The 19,913-nt window shown below is 48.6% G+C and overlaps 1 protein-coding gene across 1 annotated transcript; it reads right to left on the reverse strand.

Annotated features, from left to right (window-relative positions):
- Positions 1-6,984: 6,984 nt before the first annotated feature.
- LOC130610045 (uncharacterized) lies at positions 6,985-19,649 on the reverse strand. Its single transcript, XM_057429597.1, has 11 exons — positions 19,563-19,649; positions 15,768-16,159; positions 13,621-15,075; positions 12,694-12,786; positions 12,025-12,129; positions 11,269-11,378; positions 10,731-10,925; positions 9,344-9,506; positions 8,293-8,458; positions 8,027-8,121; positions 6,985-7,416 (listed from the first exon to the last, which is right to left on the reverse strand). The coding sequence occupies exons 2-11, from the start codon at positions 15,922-15,924 to the stop codon at positions 7,331-7,333; spliced, it is 2,625 nt and encodes an 874-aa protein (XP_057285580.1). The 5' UTR covers positions 15,925-16,159; positions 19,563-19,649; the 3' UTR covers positions 6,985-7,330.
- Between the last annotated feature and the right edge of the window lie 264 nt (positions 19,650-19,913).

Raw genomic sequence — 19,913 nt, forward strand, 5'->3', positions numbered from 1 at the left:
GTCTACCTATAGCTTGGGATGGGACATGGGTCGGTGGAAAAGGCAGAAGCAAAGGCCTGGTTAATTGGGTGTCAATCAGCCAAAGCAAAACCCTTTCATCTTGGTGCTTTTGAGAGCACAGCATCTGAAAACACAACCTGCAGTTACTGTCGCACTCACCTTGCTGCATTCTTCCTGGTACTCCTCCCAGGTACACCAAGGGCTTGGGGTTATTAGTACACAGCCACCAGATAATCTGGTTTATTGCTTTTGGGGGAAATACCAAGAACAACAAAGAAACATCATATTTTGAAATCCTGGGCTAGATCCTCAGCTGCTCCACAAAGCACAGCATGGGCCTGATGGCCAAGGCGTGGTACCCAGACCCCAGCAGACCAACAGCAGGTTGCCCAGAGAGGTGGTGGATGCAGCATCCCTGGAGACATTAAAGGCCAGGCTGGATGTGGTTCTGGGCACCCTGATCTGGTTGAAGGTGTCCCTGCTCATTGCAGGGGGGTTGGACTGGATGAGCTTTGCAGGTTCCTTCCAACCCAAGCTGTTCTATGGCTCTATGAACCTCTCATGGTCAAGAGCCACATGGAGCCCCTGGTGTTTGTGCCAGCTGAAATGCTGAATTTACAGAAGAGCTCTGAGCTGAGACTCGGAATAAGTCAGGACAGAACGAGCTGGGTGACAGCAGCTGGGCACTTCACCAGAGCAGAAGTTGACTGTTATCTTTTGCTGCGTGTCTCCCTTGTAATTCATGGTGCACCTGAAGTTGCTGGTTAGGAGCAGCGGTAGGAATTTGTCTACCTAGGAAATGAAATCAACTGTGGGAAAACTCTTATGGGGAAAAGCAGCCATCTGGAAATGGAGCTTCCTGAGTCATAACACGAATTAACAGGATTAACTTGTGACTCCATCATATTCTTCCTTTCTTCCCCAACTAGAAAAGCATCTGATGGCTTCAGGACCTTCACTTCCTCTTTATGGCACTGTCATAGCTGGGGCTGAGAGAGGAAGGGCTGCATCTTCGGGCAGGGGTGGTGGCTTTCTCAGATCACTGTATCCCCCCCGCTCCATTTCCATGGTTGCTGGCATCTCATTGCCACTGGGGCTTGGTTTATAACTGACCATGTGTGTGAGGGCTTGGTGACTCCATGGTGTGTGTGTGTGTGTGGTTTCTGATGGAGGTGATCGTGCACCTCTGGCTCTGTCGGTGTAGATGCTGAACCCATCAGCTCTCTGTTCACACTCAGCACGCATTGGTGGGGTGTGGACATTCACAAAGACAGGATCCAGCCCCCCACATTGGTCCTCTCTCTACTCAAAGGATCCCACAGCAGCACAGCCTTGGGTCCCCCCAACTTCTCGCCCTACATACTGGATGGAGGATGATAAGCAGAAGGTGCTGCAGAGCAGCATGACCAAGGGGTCATGTTGGGGGCTGGATGGGGAGGTCTGTCCTGTACATCCAGTTCAGAGCTGCCTCCAGCCATGGTTCAGTAGCTCTAATAAATACCTCCGCTGAAAGCCCATGGTGAAAGGTTCAGAAGTGTTAGTTTGTGTGAGAATCGTGTTTTCATTCCTTCCTGGAAAACACAAAGAGAAGATCTCACTCGTGTCGTTATCTCTAGATACCAAGAAAACAGGAATTTCAGCAAATTCTTCTGCTCTGGCCATGGGACAGATGCCGGTGTTTAGACAGTTATCCTGAGATAGATATGCCTGTCTCTGGAGCTGCGGGACAGAGACACTGCAGTCCCTGCAGGGCCATGCCCAGGTGTCCTTGAGGAACCTCCGATTCTCCACGTTCTGCTGCAGAAGCAGAAAGTCTGTCTCACAAAGCAGCCTCTTTTGGCTCTGTGCAGCTCCCAGAGGAGCAGGACTTGTAGGCTCCCATCCCAAACACTCTCTACCTGAGCTCCTCCATTCTCAGACCCTGTTTTCGTATTACCCACCCAGCAGGAAGTACCATGGGCCTTTCATGAGATGTTTATTGGTGAGTTTCAGTAAACAGCCAGCTCTGAATTCCTTCTCTGGAATCAATTCCTTCCTCCTTCGGCCTGACTGCCAGTTCACACCAAACAATCGCTCTCTATTCGCTGATCCATGTAACCAGTTTCTCACCGTTACGGGTTTCACTGTGACCTTATGCAGTCAGTGACAGCATCCTGCATTAGGAGGATGTGCCCAGATTGCCTTTCGGTGCACCGTTCTTGGGAACCTGAAGAATGGGTAAGTCCCAGCAGTGCTGACTGCCCCTGGCCAAGCTCACCGTATCTCCCCAATGTCCCTAACCACTGCGGCACCCTTTCCCCTAAGGCGCCTGTGCTCCCACACTAGGTTATCAGATCTTACATGACCCAAGGGGGACCACAGACCCGTCCTCCTTCTTACCACCCCCTACACTTGCTCCAGGCCCTCCTTGCCTGCTGCTGCCAGCAGCTTCACTCCCATGCAAAACAAACCAAGTCCTAAATGGTAACACAGGAGTCTCCTGTGGCCATAGGGGTGGAGGAGGAATAAGGAAGGAGCAGACATAGCACCTTGCTACGGTTCTGGGTGTGAAGAAGAAACCAAATCCAGAAGGCAGCATTGGCCATGATGGCTGGGACACGGGATACAGGCTTGCTTCTCCTTGTGGTGGGGTTTCCATAGACATAATTCATAGAATCTTTGAGTCTCAGGTCAGAAGGAACCTCAAGGATCGTCTGGTCCAACCTTTCTTGGCAAAACATGACCTATACTAGATGTCCCAGCATCCTGTCCAGCCAGACCTTAAAACTGTCCAGTGCTGGGGAGGCCACCACTTCCCTGAGGAGATGATTCCAGTGGTTGACTGATGGTCCAATTGATGTAGATTATGTTCTCCATCTCGCTTCCAAGCTCTAGCTCTCCAAAGACACAACGAAGTGTGAGCCAAAGGAAACTAACGGCCTTGTCCGTATCTCTTCAGAGCTAAACTGGTATTAAACAGAGCCACTTTGGGGGTTCATAACTGAAGACCAGCTTTACGCAGCAGCTGGTGGATCCATTGAGGTTGCCTTGGCTGTGATGCTACAGGTTTTGGTGACTTTTTAACTTTCTGGGTGTGCTTTGCCCAGAACAGCACCATTCATTCCATCTCTTGAGGAAGTGAGTCCCAGCAGGTCTCTGGCAAAGGGTAAGAGTGGGGTAAGGGGGGTGCAGTGAACACAGGAGACAGGTTCCTTTTCCTGCTACTCTGCACAAAATTACATTTAAACCATGCATTGATAAGATGCAATTTGGTGGAGTCATGGCCTCTCCACTTGTTGGAGATGCCCTTTCCTCACTGATAAGATTATCAGAGAGATAAAATGAAATAATCAAGCAGTGGAAAAAAAAACAAGAAGGCAGGAGCTCAACTGACTTCTGAGCAAGTGCCAGGAAGGGAGGTGGGGGCAAAATGAGGAAACCCGCCCACGGGAGAGATCTAGGGACAAAGATGATGTGGTTCACATCCTTCACCCCTAGCTCAGTTAGAAACTAAAGGTGTGGTCGCTCATTGCTGATTCCAAGTTGGAAATGAGCCTTCAGCAGTATATAGCATCTTGTAACAGGAAACACAGCAAGAGGTGTTAAATATTAGCAATAGCCCTAATGAAAGGACCTTGTGTTTCAAGAGCTTGAATAAAGGAATTGAAGACTCTCTCTGTTGATCTAAGGGATGTGTGTTTCTTTCCCTCTAACCTTGCCCAAACGCTGGCAGGGGCAGTGCAGACCCAGGGAGTTGGGGAATTCCCTGGGAAGAACTGTAGATACACGATAACGGAGATATTGCTGCAGGTCCCCACCTTCTTGTGCTGGGTTTACGGGAAACAAAGACCTGTTATGGAGCCTCAACACAGTGCTGCTTGTTCACATGGGGTTGGTGACTGAACAGTTTCCCTTGTCATTATAACTATTCAACACCCAGTGAAAATCCTGTCTTGTATTTGGCTAAACATGATGTACAGACCAAAATCCCAAGGGATCCCTGGAAATCTGACAGCCAATGCTGATGCATTGGGCAGGATCTTGTCACACACGCTTGGGATTTAGAGTTGTTGCTATTGGGAATACAATGAAATTATATCAAGTCATATCATAGAATGGTTTGGGTTGGAAGGGACCTTAAGGATCAACAAATTAAACCCTGGTGGGGGCAGCTATGGATGACTACCTTGGGAAATCTGGACTTTCCTTTGGCATTTGTTGAGGATATCGGCTGGGCGTCAGCTCCCAAGGCAGATACGTTGCCTTCAATTGGTTTTACAGTTCCTCCATTCCCATGGTCTTGCACATGCAATTGGGTATTTCTGACCAACATGACTGGAGGTTATGGAACAACAGGCTTGCTTGTCAAGAGGAGAATCCTGATAAATTCCAGGCAAGCCACCAAAACCTTTATGTTATCGTACAATAATTCTGATTCACAGCATTTGAACAAAAAGGCTTTGTCATAACGGGGATTCACCCCAATACATTTGGTAAAGCAGCACTGAGACAACACAAAGCTAATTTATTTCCTTGTTTGTGGCAGAGAGACATGTGCTTGTTCCCAGCACGAACTGGGGGAAGAGGAAGAAGATTGTGTGGTTTATTGTGTTAGATAAAAACATTTACTTCCTTTTTATCACGCCACACCTGATGCTGGAAAACATGTACAGTGCAACCACCTCTCTCTAATCACTTCTTGTAAGTCATCAGAGCACATGAGATGATGAGTATCAAGGTAAGAAGCCCAAATATGATGAATGGTTTTGTGTAACACCATTTGTTTCCTTGGTTATTCATCAAACCATATAAAATCAATGCATGAGCCCCCATCTTTACATCTCTGGCCTACACCTTGCCCATAGGTGCAGATGGTTTATTGATTTAATTGTGCTCTGCCAGTAATCCTTTGCCTGTTGTCAACAGAAACCACCGTTCATTGTCCTCCGTCATCTGAAGCCAAGAGGCTCCTGTAATTTTCTCATCTTGTTCTATTTATAACGTAAATTATAGATTTGTCCACAGCTCTGAATCTGCAAAATACTTTCTATTTCAACCCCTGTTTTCCCAATCACCACAATGCTCTCAAGTGCTTTCCTCAGGGGCTGAGACATCCCGGTCTTGCTTTACCTGCTACATAGCAGCAGTGCATGCTTAGCATGCAAGGTCCCAGGGGCCCACAGCCCTCATGGGTGACTTTTCCAACTGGACAAAGCCTGCCTTGATTTACCCAGTCCTGGTCTGTTTGGTGTGTGCATGGACCACAGCCGATGGGGAACTCCACGTCCTTCCCCTGAGCTGAAATGTCCTGTGTCACCACCATGGGGAGGGTCTAACACAGGCGTACAGTTGCAGAGGTGACAAGTCAAGAAGGAACTTTCTGGCTTTATTTGTACCAAGATTTTATGGCCAGTATTAAAAATCCAAACTGATTTGCTTGGAGAGGTCAAGTAGTTTTTCAAGTATTAAAGTATTAAAGCATGAGAGAAGTCCCGTGTTGTGGGACTTCACCACATCCTTAAAGTTAAGTCTCTGCTGGGTGGCGGTGGACCTCAGTGGGCACTTAAATGTGTTTATTGAATAAGGGCTTATCATAGAATCCTAGAATGGTTTGGGTTGGAAGGGACTTTAAAGCTCATCCAGTTCCAACCCCCTGCCACGGGCAGGGACACCTTCCACTAGAGCAGTCTGTTTGGCTGCCATAAGGTATGTGCAGGGAGGACAGTGTGACTTCATTCTGCTTACAGATGCTGGCACAGGCTGGGAAACCACAGGAGGTTGGGAATGCCCGTCTGTGCCCGAGTGGAGTGAGCAGGGGCTCTTCAGCCCAGGAGCAGAGGGTACTGGTGGGTTTGCAGGGTCAGAGGGCTGTAGGGTGAAGGGGAGCCTGTGTTCAGACCCAAGGAACAGCCTCCAAGGAGTTTTAAGCAGGAGTTTGAGGAGCTGCTTGAATGAAACAACATCCGTCACCTGGAGCCGCAGCAAAAGCTGCTATTTATGGTGACTCCTGAGTGCAAACTAAATAGCAGGCTGCACCTCGTGGAGGATCAGATGGACAACAACCCCAGTGCCAAAGCAAGCTGAGCACGGTTAAAACCGGAGTTACTGTTTACATGTTAGTAACGAAGCGTAGGAGGAATCCAGCCCCCAAAAGCTCCCAGGTTTGGCTGCTCAGGTCCCAGAGCCGTGTCGGGTGAGCAGGGAGGGAGGAAGCTCCTGCCCATGGGTGTAAGGGGGGATGTGGTTTGAGAGAGAAGCCCATGCGCAAGACAGAACGATGCTCTAAAATGATCATAATTAAGAGAAGGGAAGAGGCTCATCCCATGGCTGGTGGGAGGTGGCACCATGGCTGTGCCAAGGGAACAACCTCCCTGCCCAAAGCAGGAGGGAGGAGAAGGAACAACTGTAGGGAACTGGCAGAGATCTGCTGCTTGGACACTGCCTCCAGTACAGGAAAAAACATTACAGAAACCCTCCAAATCTGTAATGCACATCCCAGCGCTTTGGGGCCAGTGTCCTGCCTTCAGGTCCTAACTCATTGTTTCCTTGGTTGGGGTTTGCCTTTATTAAGCGTGAATTTCCCTCATCCTTGCCTCCCCTGGGTCTTATTTGTTTTGGGGGAGAGGAAAGTTCTGTCCTCTGCTCTTGGCAGAAAGCTCCCTCCCCGCCATGCTATGTTGCACAGCTCCATGTGCTTGGGGCTTGGCCACAGACCCACATCGCCCTCTGTACATTGTGAGGAGCTGAGTGCCCTGAGACCAGCTGGGGACTCACCTGGGCCAAGCAGGGAACGGCTGGGGTGATGCCAGAGGATGACAGGGAATGACTTACTCTCTGAGAGCCCTCTGTTAGAATCCTGCCTTCCAATATTTATTCCTTCCTCTAGCGTTCAGCCATGGAGCTTGCAATAGCTTGGTGGAAAAATCGAATGAAACTTTATGTTCCAAAAAGAGGATTTATTTAATGGATTTTAGCAGTTTAAAATACACAGATCCGAGTGCTATGGAAGGGGATATACAAGCAGGGATGGACTTCACAGTTCAAGGCATTTAGGAAACAGGCGCTCTGGGAATTCCTGCAGTGAGGCATCAGCTCCCGATCCTGCCGCACTCTGTGGGCAGGTCTCCTGGTGGTTTCAGGCACTTACTGGAGAAAACAATAAATAACCACAGAAAGCTCCCAGGAGAGAGGCTGGGTGCAGAAATGCTGCTGCTTCCCACGGAGGTGGGGGCTTGATTTTAGAGAAGGTATGGCTTTCACAGCGCCACGTCCTCCAGTGAGGCTTGGGATGCTTTGTGTCCTCCAGCGAGAGCAGGCGCTGCTCCTTTGCTCAGGGGCCGTTTCCTTCAGTTCAGACTGCTCTATTCTTCACTCTTTCAAATATCTGCATCACTTTGCCTGCTGGTATGCAGCCTTCTCTCACGATGGTGATGCCACCTTCCCAGAAGAAGAAAGAAGTCAGGATAATCCCCAAAGGACGGAAGAGATGGGATATAAAGGAATATCTTGGACCAGGAAAGCCATCCAAGTGCTCAGGACAACGAAATAATAAAGTTGTGTAGCAAGAGGACCAGAAAACTTGTTGCAAAGCAAACCCACCTCCTGACACTGACCCTACACTCTGTTCAAGGGTTTAGTTTTCCACCAGTGAAGCCCTCTCAGATGACAACCCACATCCAGCTAACGACACCTCAGCTTGTGCTGTTATGTCATTGTGGATGAGCTTCATTCTGGTGGGCTGCAAGGAGCATCCACCCTTCCTCTCAGAAGCATCCACCCTCCCACTTGAAGCATTTTTGCTGTTACAAGGCAGGTTTTGCTTGCACAACCGTGTTTCTCCTCACTGCCTTGTTCTCTGTCAACACAGAGGTCTTCCAAGGACATCTTTTGTTTGTTCCTCTTCATCAACATGTTTGGAAATGTCCAGGCACCAGAGAACTGTTACTTTTGGAGCATGCTGTGCTGCCAGATTGATACTACTGAAAGGGTTGGAAACCTCCCAGGAAAATGCACTTGCTGACATAGAAAGGGTGGTTCTTACACTCACTTTCGTCAATCTTTGTGCAGTTGACCACAGTGGATGCCACCACCTCATCAGATTCTCCATCACACAGGACACCCTCCAGCTTATGGCCAAGACGCCTGTAGGGGGAAAAAAAGCAACAGCACTGCACAGTACTTCATATTAGATCGTGCCAAAGGTACCCTCCATGCAAGGCATCAAATCGTGGTCTATACACCACCCAGATGTGCTGGCCACCCTTTAACAGTGGCTTGCACTGCAACAGGAGTGCTGGTGAGCAGGGTACTCACGAGATGACCATGTCATGGTGTGTGCTGTCAACCTCCCCACTGGGATTAGCAGACGTGATCGCCAAAGGCCCTGTCATGTCAATGAGGTGCACCAGGACAGTCAGGTCAGGCACTCTGATCATGATGCTGTCTTGAGTTCCCACTCTGCTGTAGCCTGCTCCAACCCCTTGAAAGAAAGACAGGGAACGTTGGCAGAGGCAAGACTGGCACAATGCCTGGTGTAGCATCAGAGGGATACCTACTGCTTCCTTTGCAAGTGGCCCTGCTCCATACTCCAATTCTGATCGGATTTCTTATCAGAAATCCATGAGAGCAGCTGTAAGATCTGGGGACTAGCTGGGTTAAAAGGAAAAGACTGATGTCTGGAAATCAACACAGCTTTTTTCATAGACATAGGATCATAGAATCATGGAATGGGTTGGGTTGGGAGGGACCTTAGAGATCATCTGGTTCTAATCCTCTGCAGAGCAGGGACACCTTCCATTAGGGTCTGACTTCTTGTGATCATTGTCTACCCTCCCACTCCTGTCACACTCCTCTCCCTGTTATGCACCCTTCACTCCTGCTGTCTTCAGCCTGTAATATTGTCATTGATTCCCAGAAGCCAGGTTTGAGTGAGTCATACACTGCTCACAGTGTTGTGACTTTGTCCATAGGATGGGAAGGAAGAGGCAATGAGAAGTGGTGCACATAGGAACCTTGTCCCCGTTGGGACTGCTCATCCATCTGATGCTCCACCCAGGGTTTGCTCATTCCCAGCTAACAGTTATGGGCTTGAAGGAGGTGACCCTCCCAGGCTGATGAACCTCCCTTGCTTCAAGTCTGCCTGAGTTAAAGAAACCATGCTGCTGGCTCACATGTTCACGAGTCATTGCAGTGCTTTAACAGCCTCTTTAACATTCACCCAGGCATACAACAGTTTCAGAGATGATTTCTGGGGATAAAATGAGCATAATTTCTCCCCATTGACATCCAGAAAGTCTTGTGGATGGCAGACCTGCTGTGCTGAAAACATGAAAGCGGGAGAGAAGAGCTGTGCTGTTCATCTCACCTAACTTCTTCAGCCACTCTCCTTTCTTGATGATGCAGCCGATGCCACCAGGGTAAACATTTTCCATGAATTCCCAAAGCAATGGGCTGATGGGGGGAGCAGCCGCTCGCAGCTGTTCCAGGTTTGAAATAAAGATGCAGATGGGCTTCTCCTGAGGCCTGTCCTGCAAAAAACAGGAATAGAGGAAGGGAAGAAATAGATGAAGACAGAGTTTGCATTGAGAAGATGGAAGCCCACAGGAACCCTGGTTTATGTGCTTCCCAGGGTCCAGGAGCTCCAAGGAAGTAAGATGTCATCTCTACTCCAAATGCTGAGCACAGGAGGGGGCTGGATGCTGTGACTGATGCCTCAGCTCAGATCTACATGTGCAAACTGAAGAAGAGAGAGAACAGTGGCCTGCTCTTGGGATCTTGGTGAGATGCATCCAAATCTGCTGCTGTAGACACAACCAATAAAGGACCACTGACGCTCTGCTCTTTATCAGTGCTTTTAATACCTTCTACACCAGGGCCCTGATCCTCTTCTGACTTACACTGGTACAAATCAAGGTCAAACCCACCAATTAATGACAGGATAATGGAAGGGAGAGCCTAACCCCTGCAAAACAACACCTACACGACCACTTCATCAGTGCCTTGAAATAAGTTTGCTGTAAAATGAACAGTGGTACGGAGGGAACATAAAAAGAGCTCACAAAGCAGTGTCCTTTCAGTCCTCAACTGACATTAGTTTCAGTAGGGCCAAATGACTAAGGAACTGAGCATGTATTTACATTCTGTTTATATTATCTCATCGAGAGGGAAGGTTAGCATTGGCATCAAAGCAGGACAGAAAAGACTGCCTTTGTTGCTGATGTTCACACTAAGTGCCAGCTGAGATAGTCTGTTATGCTTATTTCTCCAGGCTAGCCAGGAAATTGCCTCATGGAGAATAGACAGGGCCAGGCTGCAAAAGTTGTATTGAAGCTGCAAAGTTTGGGTCTGATTCCAGCACTGAATGTCTCCAAAAGTCTGGGGGAATTTAGAGCTGGGATTCTTATTCAGCACTTCGTAAGACAGAGAGGACAAATAGAGGTTTGGATCCACTGGTGATAAGCATCGGGGTGGTTCCAGTTTGGGTTTGTGCTTTACCCCCCAGTGAAGCAGGATGTAGATGTCTTATCCCCGCTGCCCCACACCCAGAGCAGAGGGTGCTTCACCCCATGTTGCTCAGCTCAGGAAATGGGCCCTGACTTTTTGGTTTGGCTGCTCATAAACTCCATCTATAGTCAAATTCTGAGGCTTAGAACAACTTGAAATAAGGGGCTCCCATTTCTGTTCCTGTACATAACTCATCTATAGGACATGAACAGAAGCCAAGTAACAAGAGGACAGCCTTGTATTCACACCTTGATTCTGTAGACCTTCTCGATGGCTTGAGGGTGTTTGCAGGAGGCTGCCAAAGCATACACAGTGTCTGTTGGTACCCCACATACCGCCCCTGTGTTCAGCAAGTCAGCAATGGTCCTCAAGCCACTTGTACAGTGGGACCTGGGGCAGATGCAGGGTGGAGGATCCTTGGTGTCCTTCTTGGAGCTTTCAATCTGGCAATAAGCAGGAGGCAACAAATCCATTACAGTGGGAATAAGGAAAGATGAGACAGAGAGTAGGATACAGTCCACCCAAATGCAGGTACCTCACTGTGCCATGCTGCCTTGATAGCCAAAACGCATAAGCAGCAATTCTAAGGATGTTCTACCTCAAGTAGGTGAGATGAATTACAAGGCAGAAGTGATTACTTCTGTCCCAGTAATAAAGACAAAGCTCAGGTGAGGATTCAGAGGAAGAGAAATTCCATGGAAATCTGAAATCCCTTAGGTAAGATCGAAGAACTCGGGTTATCCCTCCTGACCAGGGAAGCTACACCATCATGCAAAAGTGTCTTACTGTGAACAGTGGGGTTCCCACCATCATGAGATCCTTCCCAAACATGTTGTTTGCAAGTGATGCTGTGGCTCCGTAGAAGCAGATGATGCTGAAGATGCTCAGCATCACAACTGGGAAAGAAAAAACAGAGAGTCAAAGGCAGGAAGGGTTTCATTTTCTTCTCTATCTCATCACTTCCCAGCATTGCAAACTTACTTCAGTCTTTCCTGTCATGCACCATTTTCAGTCCAGCATACTTGTGGGTCTAAAATTCCAAGGCATTTCCAGCCTTGCCTACCTGTGCATATTTTGCCATATGGCTTTGGGTTTTTGTTCTGGTGGAAAAGCTTCTACAAAGCATCTTGCTAAAGCACTTAACATCATTACAAATGGAACTGTCACTTGCAGCAAAGCCAAAGTTTCAACAGAACTACAGCCATTCACACCAGTGGCACATTGAGCTCATCCCAAGCCTTAGCTCACAGAACAGCTGCTAGCAAGAAGGTCTGTACAGAACCTCAGGAGGTTGACTTCATCCAGCACTATCAGCCACATCTAAATGCTTATTAGGAAGCTCAAGGACCTGTGGATGATATGAGGAAAGGTTTCCTCCTCCAATCATGGAGCTGAGAGGCCAGTCTTGTAGGGAAAGATGACACACTCTTCCACTTGTGTTTTCCCATGCTGAGCTTGTGCAGAGCGTTGTTCCTCAACCAGAGACCCACTCACTGCACTCTATGGGTGAAGTTTTGATGACCAAGTTCACCCAAAACTCACTTTCAAATGGCAAAGGGAGTTTCTCCAACGTAAAGAGCAGAAAACAAATGGTCAAGAGCTCCATTGCAAGGGTCATGCAGAGAAGCACCACGTTAAAAGTAGAAGCTGTGAAAAGAAATGGAAACAAGAGGGAACCACATCAGAGAATGGACCATAAAAATGTATGTGAAACAGCAGAAGAGTTCCTAAATCAACTTAATCTTATCTGATTAAACCGAGCAGTGTGTGGCCTGACTTCCATGTTCATGGAGGAAGAAAGGCTTGGCTACGGTTCATTCAGCCCTCAGCTTTCAAGAGACAAGCTGCCAAACCCTTAACCTGCCAGTACACTGTGCTCACATGGAAAACACTTCCTGGGCAGCCAAGACTCTGATTTACAGCAGCTGGACCATGGATAAATGCCAAGGGCCCAGTCCATCTGACACTTTCACCTCACTTGAACCGTTTATTTTCTTTGAAATGCTCTTCCGTTCCATTATAACTGGTTCTTCTAAGCTCAAGTCAGCTTCTGCTACTTGCTGTGGGCAAAACACTTGAGTTCTTCCTTAATCGGCGTGACAGAGAGATCTGAGACTCTTGTGCATCTCCACCACAGAACAAACATGATGGGATTAATGCTCTGACCCAATCATCCTGCAGCAAACAATCACACATGGCTCTGAGACTTACCTAGAACAATTAGAAAAGCATTGAGCACCAAAAAGGCAACAGAACCTGCAGTGAATCCTTCGCTGTTCCCTGCACTGATGTTCACCAAGTGGCCTGAAACAGGACCAGAAGATTGGGTTGTGAGCAAACCATCATGTGCAGCATAACAGAAGAATGACATATCTGCAGCTGGAATGACCACAACTCAAAACAGTTGATGGTGGCCACTATAAAGAAAATCATCCACATCCAAACCCATTGCTTCTGAAATGCAAAACATTTTAGGTATTAACTGGAGGACTGAGGGTGGTTATCCAGAAAAGGTGATGATTTTGCCTCCAGCTTGTAATAAACAGGGTCTGGCTGAAAACATTAACAGCTTCTTGCCATTACCTCTTAAGCAATAGCTTTAACTTTCCCCACAGGTGCTCATTTTAATAGGACTTGGCATTGAGATTCTATGAACATGCTGCCCACCTGGAGCCAAATAAGGCTTTTTAAAGCCCAGGCTCAGCATTCCGAGCTCTTCTTTCATGGCTATGAGTAACTGAGTTCCTCTAGGCTTATGAAGGATAAATCCATGAACTTGGAGCCTGCCACTGCCTGAAAAGCATCTCTCGAACTGTTATTCTGGGATAACGGTGCAGAAACAGTCTGAGTGCTGTCTCACAACAGCTTAGCAGGAACATTTTGACCTCTGTTGGGTTGAAGGCACAGCTTGGACTCCTGTAGCTGTGAGAGTACCAAGTGACAGCAGCAATGGCAATCGATTGCTTGACTACAAGCTGAGATGTTCAGTCATTATCTATTTACAAGGAGAAATGCTGGTAAACCTGGTGTCATTGAATCTCCTGGGAGAAGGAATTATGTTAAAGAAAGTAGCCTGTAATTTCCTAAAAGCACCCCTTTTTTTGAGAAGGCAAAGTAATCATCCTGACCTTGCATTACCTGCAAACCGAAGCCAGGTCCATGCTCCCCAGAAGGCAGAGTAGCAGAATGGAAGAACACAACCGAACCGTCTCCCTCTTTGAACCTGGATCCTGCAGATGTAGAGCTGCATTATGGCTCCTGGGATGAGCACGGAGGGTATGGAGAGTTGCTGTCTGCTGGGCTCACTGAAGCTACCCTGGATGGCAGAGACTGCAGCCAGGCCATTGCAGACGTAGAACAATGCATCTGGCACTTCAGCATTGGTGCCACTTGGGAAGTTCTTGGACCTTGTGAGGTAGGTTTTGGCAGCCATCAGCACGGTTTGCAGAGCTGAGCTGGACATAGCCTGCATGCCAACTGGAATCAAGACCTTCTCCCCGATGGAGTTGATAAGGGTGGCAAAAGTGGCATACAGTGAGAGAGCAGTGCAAAGGCTGCAGGCAGCCCCCAGGAACAGGTAAGCACCTGGCATCGGGATCTGATGGATGGAGGCTGCTGTGAGGATGATGAATGAGGCGTTTTGCAGCATCTCCACGGTATCTTTGTGGGTCGACATCAGAAAGAGCATGCAGGCAATGGCCAGGAAGAACCACCCTCCAAACATTCCTAGCCTGCTTTCCTCAGCTTTGGACAGCCCGAGGAAGGTGTTGACTATAAACTCTTCCCATGACATCACCAGCCAGTAGATGCTGTGGACACCAAGCTTGGTCGTGTGGTAGACATCACCTCTTAGATAGCTGTAGAAGCTGGAGAGCAGCTGGCAGCTGGAGATGATGGATATCCACGCTGCTCCCACACAGAAGGTCTTCATGTACCCAAAGAAGTAAAAGGCAAACATAAAGGCAGAGATGGTATCGCAGATGTTGCCTAGGGCCATGGGCTCGGCATACTTTGTATTCTTCTTCTTTTCTTCCCCAATGGCCTTGGAAGAGCTCCTCTGTGCTGACCCCAGTAGCAAGACATTGAAGAGAGGATGCCCAAAGCCTGGAAGGACGTACCGTTGTGTGATGCCCTTCAACAGGAGAGCCACGGCTCCATACAACCCACAGATGACAATGACAATCTCAATGACACCAGATACTACCAGGGCCCACTGGCCAAACAGGGCAACCGCTTCAAACACCAGGGCGAGCGCGATGGCCCCAAATATGAAGGGCATGATGTAGTTCACTGTGGCTGAGCAGAAGGACAGGATGAAGGAAATGGAAATGTAGGCAACCAGCCCAGCCACCACACTTTGGCTAGAAGAGAGCTGGGCCATGTCAGTGAGCAGGAGGTGGCTGGCATTCCCCGAGGGCAGTGTTACATTCTGCAAGGAGGGGTACGCGGCCACAATGATGCGTGTAGCCCCATAGCTACTCCAGAGAGCAGAGAAGGTGAAAAAGGCTGTGCCTCCAAGGTGGTCATACTTCCGGAAGGTAAGAAATCCTGCCAGGAGCTGGACAAAGCCTCCAGTCAGGATGAGGTGGACACCTGAGAGACACAATGAAGAGGTCAGGTAGAGTTAGAGGTTAGGCTAAGAGAGAGTTATACTGTTGAGGTGAGTACAGATGACATTAAGATGCTCTGAGAGCTGAAGCACCTCCACTGTGGAGACATGCTGAGAGCTGGGCTGGTTCAGCCTGGAGAAGAGAAGGCTTCAGGGAGACCTTAGAGCAGCTCCAGTGCCTAAAGGGGCTACAGGAAACCTGGAGAGGGGCTTTGGACAAGGGCCTGTAGGGACAGGACAAGGGGAATGGCTTTAACCTGCCAGAGGGGAGACGGAGATGAGCTCTTAGGCAGAAGCTCTTCCCTGTGAGGGTGCTGAGGCACTGGCACAGGGTGCCCAGAGAAGCTGTGGCTGCCCCATCCCTGGCAGTGTTCAAGGCCAGGTTGGACACAGGGGCTTGGAGCAAGCTGCTCTAGTGGAAGGTGTCCCTGCCCATGGCAGGGGCTTGGAGCTGGGTGAGCTTTAAGGTCCCTTCAACCCAAACCACCCTGGGATTCTATGAATCGATTCAATATACAGCACATATGTGCGTGTGTGTGTGTGTAGTGGGAGTGAAACTGGGTCTTTCTTGCTAATATACACAGCGCCTACAGTCCAATACTATGAAGCAGTGCTCTCAGGCCAAGTTCACCTCTGAGCAGCACCCCTGGTATCCCCCCTGAGCATCATCACCCACCTGCGAGGATGTCCTCTGCTCCCTGTGGCTTGATGCCGGTGTGCACCACAGTGAGGTTCTGCAGGCAGAGGAGGAAGGCGCTGACCACGTTCGCCAGGAGCCCCAGCACTGCCGGCTCGCTGTAGAAGACAGCGGCGAAACCCGCGGTGCTCGCCATGGCCCCTGCAGACACAACAGGAGCGCCGGCGGTCACCCCACCGCCTCACCGTCCCCGGCGTCTAGACCAGCGCTGCCTCGGCGCGGGCACTCGGCCAGCCTTCAGAGCCGTGCCCCTGCTCCAAGCAGGGAGGAACTGGTGACAGGCTCAGGTGTTTCCACCGCGCCTCCAGGCTCGTTGCTCCAGACAAAGGCTCGATTCAAAGCACAGCTTTAGGTGTCTACTTTCCGGAGTCCTATCCAGAAAAAACACACACAACCTATTTAGGCTACGAGGATTTCTGGCAAAAACATGTTTAGGTGCCCCAAAGCGCTGCAGGTGTTGGTGATGGTTCCTGTCCCCTCTCCTCCAAGCTGCTGGAGATGGAGAGCGATGAATAGCCTAACACAAGTGAACAAACATTCAGACAAAACCCACAAGGTATTTTTGAGCCATTCCAGGACGTTTCTTATCCACTGTTACAGACAAACAGGCAGGCACGGCGCACGCATACACAGTCTCCCTTCCAGATGGAATTTTCCAGCTCCATCCCTTTCTTGAAACCCCAGTGACTAAACAGTTTATTTTCAAACCCTTCATATTTCTACCATTAACTCGTCTATTTGCAGGCAGCCCCCACGTTTCCATTCCTCTGCACTCCTGGGTACCATGAGCTGGAGTTTTCTCTCTGGAGGTTTTTGTTAGGAAACAAAGATGAAAATAAAACAGCAATGTTCTTGTTATTTTGGTATTTTTGGCACACCAGATGACCTAAAGGAGCTGGAAAAGGAGAAAGTGATGTAGTCTGTTCTCAGCCATTCCAAAAAGCAAGGGAAGCATGCAGCACTGCTATTGACATGGGAAGTGAGGAGTGGAGGAGCACCACCCGGAGAAGAGAGAGTTTTGTGAATATTAATCAACCCAAATCCCAGTGTCTGCTCTTAAACACGTAGTATTCATCAGCACAGTTTGCAAACATCACAGGCCTCTGGACTGTTGTTCCACTAAACCCCCATGTTTTCCTTTTCTCCACTGATTCTGAAGGATGTGATTTTCTCCAGAATGAGGAATGAAGGATAAATTGACTCCTAATAGCTCTGAACTGATTCAGTGACTTAAACTTCAGGAAATGTGGAAATGGTAAAAAACAATCAAGTGAGCCTTGGGGAGGGCAATTCATTAAATCAATTATTTCATTGTGCTAAAGGTTAGGGTTTCTTGGTTCAGAGATATGCTCCAAATCACAGTTCTGCAGGAGGCACAAGCATCTCTATAAGGTACTGACCTGAGGAAGGCCCTAAGACTGCACCTTAGGAAGAGCTGAGCAGTACCTGTGCTGTCCATGATGCTGTCATGCCACATGGCATTCAGATATAAAGAAGCCGTTTGGTTTACATGTTTATACTTGGAGGTGGGCCATGATCTTTACTTCCTCCAGATGTTTTGCTCTGAAATAGCTCAGACGGTGGCTTTCTAGGTATGCTGCAACAAGCCCCTGTTTTGAGTCAGTCTCTGGAGGAGGATGAGATGGGTTTCTGGAGGAAGATGGGCTGGCCAGGTGTCTCCCTGGCTTGCAGAAGTGCTTTTCAATTTGCCACAGCTCATATTGGCAGTTCCTGCATAACTAGTGGTTTTAGAGCCTGCAACACACAGCTTGGTTCTGCAAAGGATGTAGGGACACAACTCATAGGGGTGTTTCTCTCTTCTTGCAGTGCAACCCTTCAAATGATGTCTGAGAATATGCCCTATCATGCTACAGAGGTGTAAAGGGAGAGGATGTGAGAGGATTTAGACCAAGATATGGAAAAGGAGGAGGATGAAGGAACTTCATTTGGGAAGAGAAGGGCTTGGGGTTGGAAACTGCTGCAGACCTACCCACAGCATCCCCCACTCTCTGGAAACACAAACTGTGCATTGCTTCCCCCTCTATTTCATGCAGCATAGAGACACATCAAATAATGAATCCCCTCCCGTTGTTGTCTCAGGGGTAGCAGCACTAGTGATGATGTGGGCTGCAGCAAGAAATGAGGCTTCTGCATGGTAACAGGGGTGTTTTCTGTTCAAAGCCTTGTTTGTCCATAGAATAAAACCTCTCATCACTGTTGTCACTTATCTGTTTTGTGCAGCTGTTGCCTCTGGCACTTTGGTAGGACCTGTTTCTCTACACGCGCTAGTGAAAACCAAGCGTGACACCTCTCTGCTCCACGAAACACAGCAAGGAGGCATCTCCCACCAAGCCTTTCCTTTGTCCTCAAGCCTGCAACCTGGGTGTCCTCAGCTGAGACTGATGCAAAGCAGCTGTTTGGATATTCTGCAAGCAACACAGGGCAGTGTGGAGGCAGAGGAGCAAACCTCTTTCTACCATGTGGGGTTAGCAGCTCTCTGCAGACATGGGGTACCAGCCAGCACAGCCACTGTCCAGGAAACCACAAGGATGGAGATGTCCTCACAGTGAGGAGGCACCTGGAGACCTGGGGCACTGCCAAGCCTGGCGGATGATGGGGCAGCCCGGGGCGATCCTTCTTTTGCACAAATCCCTCATGCAGCAAGGGCAAAGCCAAAGCCATCCCTTTCCTCAGCCAACCTCCTCCATCTTCTTTCCTTTTTCCTGCTTGCCCCTGACATTCATCAGCTTGGGGTTTACAGAAATGGCTTGTGATGTCCTCCCTCCGTCCTGCCTCTTGTCCCCGCAGCATGAGCCATGCCCATGTGGGCTGCTCGCTGCAGCCTCTGATCACCTTTTTCTTGCCTTTCTTGCAATAATTCCCTTTCCAGAATAGGTCACATTCTTCTGCACCCCTCTTCCACCTCACTGCTATACCTGGGCTTTGCAGACACTGCTGTGTGCATCTGCTTTGCACTGTCGTTTGTGCTTCACCTTGACTTACACTAATGGGAATATTCTGATGTGTGGACTTTGCCTCCAAAGGGGGTTGGAACAAAGCTTAGCATGCCATGGGACACATATATAAACACCAATATGTTACATTTATCAGACACTTATTCCCACGTGGCATTTTACTATTAGTTTTCCATCCCACCTTATTAATGATAACAACTGTTTACACAGCTCAAAGGAAACACTGCTTCTCTCCAGATAAACATGTTAAGAAAATGAAATGAAACTGGTTTTGGCTAAGCACATATAGCAAGATTAACAGTGCACAACAATGCCATGCAGCTGGGTTAAATATCCCAACCCTGACTCTCCTCTGATGAAAACCAGCACCAAGTTGCCTGAGGTGCATTGCTGCATCAACAGTGATTAAGGATCTGCCATAGTATTTAGTAGAAGATTCTGGTTTTAAATGCAAGGTGTACCACACCAGGCTGCTGTTCTGTACTGAAGAACCTGCAGCATGTTGAATGGCCCCAGGTTTCACTCTTGGACCGAGCAAAGAGCTATGGCATCCCCCCAAAGTCCAAACATCCACTTGGGAATGAAAAGTCCCAACGTCTCCTGGCAGCAGCAGCATCCACCTCTGCACTAACCCTTCAGTGAACCCACAGCCCATGGCAGGCAGCATCACAGAGCTGACTATTTAGAAGGAGGAGAGCTATGAAAAGATTCAGCCAAATGACAAAACACTGAATGTATTCAAGAAAAGCACCAAAGAAAACCACCAATGCCTCGCTTCTCCCTCTGTAGCTTGGATTACCTGGTTTGGTGACACTTCAGCTCAATGGGAGGATGCTCTTGTCCCTCTCATTTCCTGGTCAGTACCAGTTTTATAGTCCTCCTCTGTAGGAGGAGCCTGGGGCCAGTTGCTTCACATACTGGCACCTGTAGCATTTGGAGACAGCAATTTCCTTGAACTTTGTCAGTTATTGTCCCAAATCTTTTTTATTTCCTGAAACCAGGGGGGGTTTCCCTTGTGTTCGTCAGAGAAAAACCACCCCTCCTCATCTATTCCCCCCACCCTCTCCGTCCCCAGAGGCTGATGTCATCCCACTTGAAATTCATTTGCAAAAAAACAAAAAGCAAATTGCCTTTCAGAAGCATATATAAA

The sequence above is a fragment of the Pezoporus wallicus genome, unplaced genomic scaffold (genome assembly GCF_028554395.1).
Source record: "Pezoporus wallicus isolate ANWC-B61680 ecotype Strahan unplaced genomic scaffold, APGP_CSIRO_Pwel_v1 contig_14159, whole genome shotgun sequence".
Lineage (NCBI taxonomy): Eukaryota > Metazoa > Chordata > Aves > Psittaciformes > Psittacidae > Pezoporus > Pezoporus wallicus.